The sequence below is a fragment of the Barbus barbus genome, assembly GCF_936440315.1.
Source record: "Barbus barbus genome assembly, chromosome: 34".
NCBI classification, from domain to species: Eukaryota; Metazoa; Chordata; class Actinopteri; order Cypriniformes; family Cyprinidae; genus Barbus; species Barbus barbus.
In genome coordinates, this window is record NC_136762.1 from 13755906 (window position 1) to 13769497 (window position 13592).

Consider the following 13592-nt stretch of genomic DNA (forward strand, 5'->3'; position numbering starts at 1 on the left):
TTTGTCTGGAACTCTCGTCCTTGCATCATATATTTAATTATATAAATGTATTGTTTAAATATATACATTAGTTTATAATGTGTATATATATATATATATATATATATATATATATATATAGACATCCTGCACAAATTAAATAGATTTAAAATCAATATTTTTGGTTAGATATTTATATATTTTAGGACCTGAAAAAACAATAAGTAGACTCAGATTTCCTACAGTGGGGGAAAAAAAATATTTGATCCCCTGCTTTTTTAGTACGTTTGCCCGCTGACAAAGAAATGATCAGTCTATAATTTTAATGGTAGGTTTATTTGAACAGTGAGAGACAGAATAACAACAATAACAACCTTGATGACTTAGAGATGATCTGCAAAGAGAAGTGGGACAAAATCCCTCCTGAGATGTGTGCAAACCTGGTGGCCAACTACGAGAAACGTCTGACCTCTGTGATTGCTAACAAGGGTTTTGTACTAAGTACTAAGTCATGTTTTGTGAAGGGGTCAAATACTTATTTCACTCATTAAAATGCAAATCGATTTTTTTTGTTGTTGTTATTCTGTCTCTCACTGTTCAAATAAACCTACCATTAAAATTATAGACTGATAATTTCTTTGCCAGTGGGCAAATAATTTTTTCCGCCACTGTAAGTGGAGCCATTGGAATTATGTTTATTATAAGACATATGATTTGATTTATACAATGGCGTTTAGTTTGATATCCTTCATTTAAAGAACACACACAAAAACAATTCAAATGTAATGTTCAACTATTTCCTTGCAAAACCACAAGGAAAACATTTTATTTATTTTTATAAATAAATTAAGAGTCAAGCATTACTTGTAACTTACACAAAATTATTTACAATCCTACATGAAATCCAAGGACCTGGCAGACATAAGTTCAGCAGTCTGAAATCTCTCAAAGTGGAGTGCATTTGTGATCTTTATAATTTCTCTGATAGGCAAAACTTTTCCAACACTTAGTGCATGTGTATGGCTTTTTACCAGTGTGAATGTGCATGTGTGCCTTCAAATTGTTGGGCTGTGTGAAACTCTTCAAACAAATGTCACAGGTAAATGGCTTTTCCCCGGTGTGCACGAGCCTGTGTCTTTTCAAATTAGCCGATAAATGAAACGCCTTCCCACACGTTTCACATTTGTGTGGTTTTTCACCAGTATGAGTGCGTATATGCATCTTCAGAGAGCTCGACAGCTTGAATCGTTTCCCACACAACACGCATTTGTGAGGTCTTTCACCTGAATGCAGAAACATATGGGTTTTATACGAAGCCCTCAGAGAAAAGTCCTTACCACAGATCTCGCACTTGAAAGGTTTCTCTCCTGTGTGAAGCTGCTCGTGCATCCGGAGGGAATGTACGCTGCTGTACCTTCTGTCACATAACGTGCACGTATAAGGTTTGCTGTTGTCCGAATGCAGTTGTAAGTGGGCTTTTAATGCATAGGCAGAGCTCAAGAACTTTCCACACACATCGCAGCGCTGAGCGTTACTTTTATTGCCTGCATTTCCAATCTGATTGTGTGTAAGAATGTGGTTCCTCAGGACGTAATTATACTGGAACGTTTTCCCACACATTTCACACATAAATCGCTTTTCCCCGTGAACTCGCATGTGGCCTTTTAGAGTGCTTCTCTGGTTGAATCTTCTGCCACACACCTCGCAGACGTATGGCTTGTCGCCGGTGTGAATGAGGATGTGGCGTTTTAGAGTCCCGGAAAGCGCGAAGCTTTTCCCACAGATGTCGCATGTATGCGGCCTCTCGCCCGTGTGCACGCGGAGGTGGTGTTTCAAAAGTTTATGATATTTGAAGCTCTTATTGCAGTGGCTGCATTTTATCGGCCTGTCGTTTGAATGAATTCTCTTGTGGTAGTTCAACGTGCCAATCAAGGGGAAACACTTTCCACAGGTGTCGCATCTGTATGGTTTTTCCCCTGTGTGCACCCTCTGGTGCATGTATAAACTTCTTTTGATTGTGAATCCTTGTCCGCATATTTCACAGGTAAATGGTTTGACTTCTGCATGGACCAGTTCGTGTGCTGCGAGATCTCTGAAGCTCTTTCCACAAGTAGCGCAGGGAAATTTCTTCTTTTCGAACTTCTGCGAGTGTTTGCGGAGGTGAGTCTCTAGCGCTCTCAGCAGTGTGAATTTCTTTCCACACTTTTCACAACTGTGCGGCCTCACGATTGAATGCACACGTTTGTGTTGCACGAGAGAGAACATCTTTGGAAAGGCCTTTCCGCACTGCTCGCATTCAAAAGACTCTTTTGATTGTGAAACTTCAGGTTGATCGGTTGATGTCAGCAATACGCCTTCCTGATCTTCAGACCAGCCCCTGTCATCAGCTGTTGGAGAAAAAAAAAACTTCAGGGTCAATCAACATTAATCACAGTCTATTCAAATATACAGAGTTTAGAAAAACTCATCCTGCTGACCCAGGTGAAAAAAGTATACTTGAATGCACAAAAACAAATACCAGCAAGTACATTTGTAGTACATTCTTATTTTTTTGTGCTAAATAAAGTTGTAAAGGTTATACACTACAAATTCACAAATTAATAGTATTTTTCTACTTAAGCAGCACTTCATTGCAACTGCAAAAGTATACTAAATACCACTGAGATTTAAACAGATTTTTAGTGCATTGAAATAAAGTATACCACTGCAAAACTATACAGAGGACTTTTATTAGTGTATTTCTTAAAAGTGTGCTTTGAATGATTTAAAAATTTCTTCAATGTTAGTACACTTTTATATAGTTATCCTAAGTTTAAATTAAATTGATTTTATTTCAAATATATTGGTAATGTAATAGTTGTAAGTACATTTTGGTTACATTGGCTGGTTCGTGCCCATTGCAGTCACCGCGCTACCAGTGGACTATTTCTCTTGCACCTAAGATCTTGATCTGTCTGCTGCTCTCTGCTTCCTCTAATAAAGTATATTTAAAAGTGCATGAAAGATGGTTTCAATTGTACTACAAGTGGTAACTAAATACAATTTTTTTTAATACAGAGAAATTATGTTTTAACATTTTAGTTCATATTCATGGTGTCCCAAAATAGCATAGTTGAGTATACTTAATGTTCTTAAAATTATCTTAAGAAGTATTAAAGAATCATTTTTAGTATATTAAGTACAAAATTAGTGCATGAAAATAGAGAACTTTAAGTACATTATGGAAGTGTACTTAGTACTTAGTGAACTTAAATAAAGTGTATTTTACTGCACTTTGTTTCACTTTGGGAATGAGAGTAAATAATTAGCCTTAAATGTATATACTTAAATGTATATACTAAATATATACTAAATGTTGTACAATACATTTTTATATAACCAAATTTCAATGATTTTTTTTTAATATTTAACAGTTGTTCAAATTATTAAAAAGCTATATTTTAAAATGTAATATATATCAGCAATATTTTAATATTATTTATATGCATTAATTCATATACATGTATTAATATTATTAATAGCCTTTATTTTTATATATTCAGTTTTGAATTAGAGTTATTTAGTAATTTTATTAAGTGCTTTTGTTATTAATAATAGGTTTTGTTTTTTAGATTTTTATTTACTTTTAATTTATTATATTTCAGTTTTTGTCATTTTAGTGCTTCAACTTGAACTTATTTTATTTCTATTAGTTACCATTCTTTTTTTTTTTTTAAATGTTAAGCAATTAATATTAATATTTAATTTTATTTCAGCTTTATTTCAGTTATCAAAAAATTATTTTAATAGCTTTAGTTAACAATAACAACACTGACATGTATAGTAATGCATGTCACTATATTACTATATTATTTCAGACAGTGAACCAAAAATTGTGCATGTAAACATAGCCACTGAATGACTGTAAAAATAAAGAGGGTGGGAAATTTCAAACTAAAAGTTGAGACTCTTACCATCACTGATGAATAGTGTCTGGATGGTTTCTTCTGCTCTGTTCTCCACCATAAGATATCTGCTTGCATTACTTTTCTCTGCAGGCTATAATACGAATCACATGTAAGGGTTTCAACAAACATTTATCACACTCTATGTTATATCTTTAAAAGAAATTCTTATTTAAAACTGCATTGTATTATAACTCACTTCAGTGTTTGAAGGTTGCTGGTGAGACGTTGTTGCAGGATGCTTCAGAGGACTCACAGAGAGAGTTATAGCATCTCCTGTGAGAGAGGAACACAAAACAATAATCACCACAAATACTAAAATAAAGGGCAGTGAGGGTTAAGTTTTCAGGCTTGCAACTCATGTGGAGGATCTATGTCAAGTACCCGGAAACTCTTGGATATGTGTTGCTCCACTGAGACAGCATCCCATCTGAGATGAAGTCCTCCTCAGCTCGTCTCGAACATTCAAACATATTTGAGCTGGAACTGGTGCAACAGATGAACAGTATCTGAAGAGATTGCAAATCTTCTGCACCACTTCTATGGCAAACCTCTCCATTATGGAATTAAGCTGCATTGATAAAAGAGATGATTTAATTAAGAACAAAAATTAATACTATAAGAATAATACAAGAACTTATCCAGGCTGTAAACAAAAGGAGGTTTCTTTCACTATTTCACCAAGCACGTTAAAATCACTTAAAGAGACTTTCTCACCATCTGAATCTGAGCATCGTTTGGTTTGATGGAGAGACTGGATTCATGGGAGCTGCTTGTAAAAGTCTTTCGTATCTCGTGTTTAGCAGAGTCCATCAGTAAAGACACGACCAGAGTGGTTTGACTCTGAAAAAGCTCAAACCGGGCCATAGTGACCACAGTTAAGAGAAAAGCAGCAAAATCAACTCAACCTGTGTTTGACAGATTGCACGGACAGAGTGAGAAGAAAATAAACAAAACGTTGGACTCCCAGTAAAGTTGCACTAAACAGTAAGTACTTCCTCTTAGTGTTATTTTAAAATAAAAGTATCTGAATGCCATAAAATTGCTTATGATAAACAAACTAAACGTAGGGTGTTTACATTTCAGTGCTAAATTGTTGAGGTCATTAGACTTTTTGTTTTGGATCAATTTGATCTTAAAATAGTTTTGCTAAGACCCATATAGACCCCAGTGACTGGAACAAATATACTTCCGAAACAGACTTTCAAAATAAAAGTCGTTAAACGATCTCATAGAAGCAGACTCCAGCCTAACTAATTACAAAATGAATAATAAACTTCCTAATTACATTTTAATTTGCATGCTTAAGGTCAGTGATTTAACAAGTGTTGTGAGTTTATTTAAGAGAATCCAGATTTTATTCTTAATAACAGAGTCGTGAATGCATTTGATCATAAGCTTTTTTTGTCATTTCTGATGACTGGATAAAGATTTTTTTTTTACACTTTTAAAAATATATATTTTTCCCCGATATTTTACATCAGATAAATTCACTAATAAATCATTCAGATAATTCTGTAAACAAGTTTGAATATTCATTGAAAAGCACAAGTCTATTCACAAGCTCTATACAAGGGCAGTACCTGATGAAATCATTTAAATCAGAGCACAACTAGAAACATTTAAACTCACTTTTAAAGTTTCCGTATTTTACTATTTTCAGTTACTTTCTCAGGCATGGAAAGCACAATTAACACGTTATAAATTACCTCATATTTCCAGGTTTTCCATAACTATGCCAACACATTAACAGTTTTTACTACATGAATGTATCACAATAATATAAATCATTTTTCTTATATAGGGCCATATTATGCAACATTAAAAATAACAACAGCTTTTCAGCCTAATGTTTTATTTAAATGTCTTCACAATGTTGCCCAAACATTTGTCTAGGAAATATTACAATATGAAAAAATCCTAAAAAAGTTACTACAATGACATCTATCTCATACAGGTTTGCATTTGTGATCATTGTAATATCTAAGATATACATAATTCTTCCCGCACTTCTGGCACGTGTAGGGTTTCACTCCAGTATGGATATGCATATGTGTTTTGAGATGGTCGAGTTCTGGAAACCCTTCCCCACAGACCTTACAGCTGAACGGCTTCTCCCCAGCATGGACACGCTTGTGTCGCTTTAAATTTCCATACAAGCGAAAACTTTTTCCACACGTCTCACATTTGTGAGTTTTTTCATCAGTATGAGTCTTCATATGCATTTTCAGAGAGCCAGACCACTTGAACGTTTTAGAGCATGCTATGCATTTGTAAGGTCTATCTCCTGAATGGCACGACATATGTGTTTTAAAGGACTTTCTGAGAGCGAAGGCCTTACCGCAGACCTCACACTTAAATGGGGTCTCGCCTGTGTGAAGCTTCTCGTGTATGCGAAGATTATATATGTTGCTGTAGCTCTTCTCGCATAATTTGCATGTAAAAGGTTTGCTACTGTCTGAATGCAGCTGCAGTTGAGTTTTGGAATTCAAAAGTTGGTCTTCTTTTGAATTTCCAGTATGATTGTGTGATAAAATATGGTTCTGTAGCAAAAATTCATGGTGGAATGTTTTCCCACACATTTTACACTTAAGTTGTGTCTCTTGGTGCACCCGCATATGGACTTTTAAATTGCTTCTCTGGCGAAATCTTTTACCGCACACTTCACAGATGTATGGCTTTTCGCCGGTGTGAATGAGGATGTGGCGTGTCATCGCTTCATGATGCGCAAATGTTTTACCACAGATTTTACACGTATATCGTCTCTCACCAGTGTGCACAGGAAGATGGCGTCTCAAATGACTCTTGCACTTGAAGCTCTTATTGCAGTGGCTGCATTTTATCGGCCTGTCATCTGAATGAAACTTCTTGTGGCAGTTTAGGGTGCCTATTAGAGAGAAACTTTTTCCACAGGTGTCACATGTGTACGGTTTTTCGCCCGTGTGCACCCTTTGGTGCATATATAAGCTGCCTTTGACTGTGAATCCCTGTCCACATATATCACAGGTAAATGGTCTGACTTCTGCATGGACCCGTTCATGTGCTGTAAGATCTTTGAAACTCTTTCCGCAAGTAGCGCAGGGAAATTTCTTCTTCTCAAACTTCTGCATATGTTTGCGGAAATGAGTCTCTAGCGCTCTTAATTGTGAGAACTTCTTCCCACATTTTTCACAACAGTGCTGCTTTATGACCGAATGCACACGCTTGTGTCGAAGAAGAGAAAACATCTTGGGAAAGGCCTTTCCACACTGCTCACATTCAAAAGACTCATCCTCTTGTGGCTTTTCAGGTCGCTTGGTTGATGTCTGCAACACGCCTTCCTGATCTTCAGAACAACCTTTGTCATCAGCTGATGAAAAACAACACAATAATACAAATTAGTGTTGAACATATAAGCTATTAATGATTCCTCATGACAGAAGTGCTTCAAAGACCACATGAAATACCTTTTGTCACTATATATTTCCTATTGAAACTAGAATATACACTATATTGCCAAAAAATATTGGGTCACCCCCTTCTAATGAACAGGTTTGACTACTTTAGTCATTTCCATGAGTACAAATCTTAATGTTTAAGCATATAATGATATTCTAGGGAATTGTGTGCTTCTAATTTTATTGCAACAGTTTGGACAGGACCCTTTTCTATTCTAACATGACAGTGCCTCTGTGTATAAGGCAAGGTTCAAAAAGACATGATTGATTTAGTCAGTGTGGAAGAACTTGACTGGTCTGCAGAAAGCCAAGTCCTGATCCCAGCTGAACACCTCTTTGACCTTGAGCCGAAAACTCATCACCAAATACCAAGGACTTATATGGTATATGGCTAAAGTAATTTTAGAAACTTCCAAAACTGTTGCAACAGAGATGGAAATACAGTTTTTAAATACGTGAATTATGCTTCCATCTTTGTTGCCACAGTTTTGGAAGTGCCTTCTTCTGTTCTAAAGAAGGGGGTGAACAAATATAGTGTATGTACAAATCATTGGTGTTTGGTGATGAGTTTTCCTCTCAAGGTCTGCATTTAAAGTCACACCAGAGGTGTTCAGCTGGAATCAGGACTTGGCTTTCTGCAGACCAGTCAAGTTCTTCCACACTGACTGAATCAATCATGTCTTTTTGAACCTTGCCTTATACACAGAGTCACTGTCAGGTTAGAATAGAAAAGGGTCCTGTCCAAACTGTTGCAATAAAATTAGAAGCCCACAATTCCCTAGAATATCATTATATGCTTAAACATTAAGATTTGTACTCATGGAAATTACTAAAGTAGTCAAACCTGTTCATTAGAAGGGGGTGAGTGTGACCCAATACTTTTGGCAATATAGTGTATCAAAGGGCTTTTTTCCTATTTTTTCATTTTAAATATCAAATAGCCTTAAGTCAATTTGAGTGGATCCAACCCTTTTGACTTTTATTCACAGGCAAAAATGGAAACAAAAATTTGGTGCAAATATTACTTATTTGGCAAAAAAGAATGAATGAAATTCTGATGTATTGTCATGTAAATCAATGTCATATTTTTTTTAAGTAAATTTAAAATTAAGACCATTTTAAGAATTCTAAATGCATGAATTAGGTGAACTTGTAGGGAAAAACCAGCATATAAAATGACATAAAAGCTAAAATAAGGAGTAAAAAAGCAGGGTGAAAAATCTTAATGGGGAAACGGGGGATTTTCCACCCAACAACCAGCAGCTGTACTTATTTATAAACGAATAACATAAATTATAAGCGAGTTATGACAACTTTACCTTACCATCACCGATGACTACAGTCTGAATGTTGTCTTCTGCTCTGTCCTCCTCTGAAGGACATCTGTTTGCATGACTCTCCTGAGCAGCCTGTAATTCACATTACATGGAAATGTTTTACATGCAAACAAATAGTACTAAAATTTCAAATGAAGAGTTCAGATGCAAAAGCCTCTAAGTGCCTAATTTATCTAAAATTAGCATTTTTACCAGGTTCCTATGTTTAGGTTCAGTCATTTTTACTCTAATGGCAATGTATAGGTCCTTTTCTATGCAATTAAAGTGAAACAACTGATCATAAATATAGGAGCCTGATAAAAATGATTCATTTTAGAAGAAAATTTCAGATGGTACTTTTTTGCATTTTGCATCTCTTGCAACTCTTCAAATGCATATTATATACCATACCAGCACTTCATACTGTACTACCAATTTGCTATCAAGGAATATAAGCATATTGTTGTCATTAGTTTAATAGAAAAAAATCTGTCTATCCATCTTGTTTTTAAAATGACAGAGCAGGCAGGATACAAGCTAGCCACTTGCAACCATTCAAGTTACAAACAATTTTAATAACACAAACTCTTACCTCAGTCTGAGTGTCGTTTTGTTTCATGTTGAGATGAGGTTCAACAGAGCTGCATGTGTTTGGTGTGTCCGGCATTAATAAGATCAACAGAGCAGTTCGACTCTGAAAAAGCTCATACCTGGACATAGTGACCAGTGCAGAAATGAGAAACTGTGCTCGAATATTATTTCAAAATAATATTGCAGCAAGATTTAAAAGAAAAATGTCCTGCATTGGTAGTCCAACGCCTAAAAGATTGTAAAAACCAGTTTGAATACATGCAGTCAAATGATCCCAATAGATCGTGAATAACAAATCTCAACATGAAGCCAAATCATTATATTGTAATTATACGTCAGGTATGCAAACTCCATGGAAAAGTTGCACTTCCTCTTTAGTTCATAACCATTTCAAAATAAAAGTATGCGAATATGCGCCATTGACCATTAATAATTTTTTATTAAATTTGAATGAAAATGTTCCCTGTAGAAACAGATAAACAAACTAAACAACTTATAGATAATACTATAGTTTATTATTTATAATAACCAGCCATTTCTGGCTAATTTGTCTAATAAGCTTGTTCATTGTTTTTGTGTCATGTAAAATTAGCTTTGAACTGTAAATGTTGAGAAACTCCTATTGAGAGTTTTTAGGTACATAGACTCGACCGTCCATCACATGGACAGTTCGTCTACACCTCCGAGGCAACGTTTTCAAAATAAAAGTCATTTAGCACCAAACCATAACTCAAAGAAAAAAAAGCTGGAGAACTTTGTTCATTCTATATCAAACTGCATAGCAAAAGTCAAACTTTTGATTTTTTTTTGACCATTTACCTGTTTAACAATTTATCTTCTCTTTACTCTTCAGATCCTATCCACAGGAATAGGGAAAACTATTTTTGTGTTAAAATTACAAATAAAAAAAGCTGGAGAACTTTGTTCATTCTATATCAAACTGCATAGCAAAAGTCAAACTTTTGAATTTTTTTTGACCATTTACCTCTTTAACAATTTATCTTCTCTTTACTCTTCAGATCCTATCCACAGGAATAGGGAAAACTATTTTTGTGTTAAAATTACAAATAAAAAATAAAATAATAAAAGAAAAATCACAGCACTCTCAGCAAACTGTTTATTCTTGAACATAGAGTACACTGTACTGAGGAATTCAAACTGTATAACTATTGATTTTGCATATTAATAATTGGCTTAAAAATAATTTGGCCCAGGCTCAATTATTAATTGAATTAATGCTAATTTGATTAATACTTATCCAGCTTTTCAAACCAAATGTAAACACTGTGCTATTGTAAATATTTTTGACAACAGAACCTTCATGACATCTGCCTGAAAAAAAACTGCAAATATAACCAAGAAAATGGCACTGCAATTTAGTTCCCAGCATGCTTTAAGGCAGCATCTTTTTCACACAGGTACACATTTGTGATCATTGTAATTTCTACGGTATGCATATTTCTTCCCGCACTTCTGGCACGTGTAGGGTTTGACACCAGTGTGGATTTGCATATGTGCCTTCACATGGCTGAGTTGCACAAACTTTTTCCCACACACCTCACAGCTGAACGGCCTCTCGCCAGTGTGGATCCGCTCGTGTCGCCTTAAGTTTCCAGATAAGCGAAAGCACATTCCGCACGTTTCGCACTTGTGTGGCTTTTCACCTGAGTGAATGCGCATATGCAGTCTCAGACTGTGGGGAAGCCCGAACTGGCTTCCGCAAACAGGACATCTGTACGGTTTAGCTTTGGTATGAACAACCTCGTGCATTTTCAAACCAACTTTCTGAGTAAAGGTCTTATCACAGATGTCACACTTGAACGGTGTCACCCCCAAATGAAGCTTCTCATGTTCCTTCATCGAATACAAGCTGCTATAGCTTTTGCCACAGACTTTACACAAAGCCTTCCCATCTTTAGCTTTGCCATTCAGACTGGCTTTATCACTATGTGCGAGTAAGTGTTTCTGTAGGGCATAGTTAAAAACAAAGCTCTTCCCACATATTTCACACATAAATGACTTCAGAGCGCCATGTATTCCCATATGCCTCTTCAGAGACTTGCTCTGATAAAACTGCTTGGAACAGATTTCACAGACGTGGCGTTTCACACCGCTGTGCACGAGGAGATGCCTTCTGAGATTGGTAATGTGGCCAAACTTCTGCCCACATTTGTTACATACATGGGGTTTCTCTCCTGTATGCACGAGCTGGTGCATATTCATTTTCTTTTCAGTTTTGAAAGTCTTGTCACAGAGGTTGCATTTCCACGGTCTGTCATTGGAATGAGTGAGCAGATGGCAGGCGAGGTTGCTCGAGTGTGTAAAGTGCTTCCCGCAGATCTCACAACTGTATGGTTTTTCACCTGTATGGATCCTCTGGTGTGCCAGTAAACTTCCCTTTACGGTGAAGCTGTGTCCACATGTGGAACACAGAAAGGGCTTCACTTCCAGGTGGACACGTTCGTGCATCTTAACATTCGCGAAGGCTTTCCCGCATGTTTTACAGATCCCTTTCTTCTCTGTGTGATTCAGTAGGTGTTTTCTTAATCCTTTCAAGTATTTAAACTCCTTCCCGCACTGCTCACAACTGTGAGGCCCTTTTAAATGTCCACATCTGTGCTGATCTAGTGAGTGTCTATAGAAATATTTCTTTCCGCACTCTTTACAGTCATATGGTTTTGTCTTCTTGGTTATTTCAGATTTTGCATTTATTTGCTCTGCTTGTGCATTTACTTCACCTTGCTGGTCCTCATCAGAGGCGATAGTACTGTATTCAACTGCAAAACATTGACAGGGTTCCAATTACTGAAAGCTAAAAGCATGTCTATCTGGTTTAAAAAGTCTAATATTTAGAATAATTTAGAAAACAGATTTTTTTTTTAAAGGAATTTAATACTCTAATTTAACAAGGACACAATAAATTGATCAAAAGTCACTAACTATTACAAAATATTTCTATTTCAAATAAATGCTGTTCATTTGAATTTTTTATTCATCAAAGATAAAAAATAATTACGCTTCCCTCAAAAGTATTAAGCAGCACAACTCTTTTCAACATTGATAATAATAAGATATGTTTCTTGAGCAGCAAATCAGCATATTAGATTCAGTTAATATTGAAGTACAGTTTAAATGAATTGATTAATGAATAAATAAATAAATTACTTGATTTTTAATCAATTTATAAATTATATATTTATATAGATAGTACGCACAGATATCAAAGCTGTGCAGCAAATACCTATAAGAAATGCTTGCACTGGGTTCTCTTGTCCACTACTTGACGATTCAGGACAAAATTCAGAAACTTGACCCTCCTTTGCACACTGAGAGAAAAAATAAAATCAGTACGAACATGCAAGCATTTTAGCAAACAACACAGAGTTAAATAATTTCAATAATGAACTCACCTGCTGGCCTTTAACCGAATCTTGTGGTTGAACAGTTTCTTCAGGTAACGCAGAGAGCAGTTTCGGTCTCTCCAGAGACACTGATGGAGCTACAGTTGCAGAATCTGAGAGGAGAATGACATTACTACAGTTAAGATTACATATGACATTAAAATATATGCAGGATGTCTTACCAGGCACATCTCTGACAGCTTGACTGTTTTTTCTTTCTGGTTTCTTCTCATGCTCCTTCACCAACTCTTTTACATTCATTACATCATCATGATAACTTTTTAAACCCTGTAACTGAGTTGGGTTAAGCGCAAAGCAATAACTGAAGACTTTGCATATTTTTTGAACAGCCACCTTGGTAAAGGTCTCCATCACAGCTGTGAGCATTGCCTGCAACAGATATTAACTACTGATTAATTCATCTGGACTTCTTCATAAATGTTTAGCAGGATGAAGCTCAACATCTCATTTAAACTGAGGAAAAACTTCAGGAAAAGGCTGTCTGATAGAGCACAACTGACACCAATCCCTTGTTGATTATTAAATAGCATAACAAATATCTGCAGAATGAAAATAAACATACCAGTCTGCGTTGTTTCTCATTTATGTCCAATATCGGATCTCTGTCACTACTAATTTCAGTCTGAGCTGGGAGACATTCACATTCAAAAACTTTCTGAATCTCGTCTAGGACTGTTTCTATCAAAAGCGTCATTATAGACATAGTCTGTTTGTGAAATAAGTCATACTCCGCCATTGTGCTCATTCAGTAACTATAATTTCTGATATATAAAGTAATTCCGTTTCTGCAAAACTACGTCTTCAAAATAAGAGTCGTGTATTTTGTAGTCTGCGATTGTCGCTGTGAGCAGTGACGGTATAATCATTATGACTTTTATTTGGAAATTCGAGATGCCGCACTTT

General features: G+C 35.8%; 3 protein-coding genes across 4 annotated transcripts; all 3 read right to left on the reverse strand.

Moving 5' to 3' along the window:
• Positions 1-763: 763 nt before the first annotated feature.
• Positions 764-4929, reverse strand: LOC306854438 (uncharacterized protein). Its single transcript, XM_079392422.1, has 5 exons — positions 4641-4929; positions 4308-4494; positions 4123-4199; positions 3933-4017; positions 764-2366 (listed from the first exon to the last, which is right to left on the reverse strand). The coding sequence occupies exons 1-5, from the start codon at positions 4788-4790 to the stop codon at positions 925-927; spliced, it is 1941 nt and encodes a 646-aa protein (XP_079248548.1). The 5' UTR covers positions 4791-4929; the 3' UTR covers positions 764-924.
• Positions 4930-5255: 326 nt separating this feature from the next.
• Positions 5256-9664, reverse strand: LOC306854441 (uncharacterized protein). Its single transcript, XM_079392429.1, has 3 exons — positions 9269-9664; positions 8685-8769; positions 5256-7272 (listed from the first exon to the last, which is right to left on the reverse strand). The coding sequence occupies exons 1-3, from the start codon at positions 9392-9394 to the stop codon at positions 5873-5875; spliced, it is 1611 nt and encodes a 536-aa protein (XP_079248555.1). The 5' UTR covers positions 9395-9664; the 3' UTR covers positions 5256-5872.
• Positions 9665-10370: 706 nt separating this feature from the next.
• On the reverse strand, positions 10371-13476 carry LOC306854436 (uncharacterized protein). 2 transcript variants are annotated; one of them, XM_079392419.1, is made up of 5 exons: positions 13252-13459; positions 12851-13058; positions 12678-12781; positions 12509-12593; positions 10377-12044 (listed from the first exon to the last, which is right to left on the reverse strand). In XM_079392419.1, exons 1-5 carry the CDS (start codon positions 13432-13434, stop codon positions 10678-10680), a joined length of 1947 nt encoding a protein of 648 aa, XP_079248545.1. In that variant the 5' UTR covers positions 13435-13459; the 3' UTR covers positions 10377-10677. The 2 variants fall into 2 exon arrangements, with proteins under 2 accessions (XP_079248544.1, XP_079248545.1); XM_079392418.1 differs by having other exon boundaries at positions 10371-12044; positions 12678-13058; positions 13252-13476.
• Between the last annotated feature and the right edge of the window lie 116 nt (positions 13477-13592).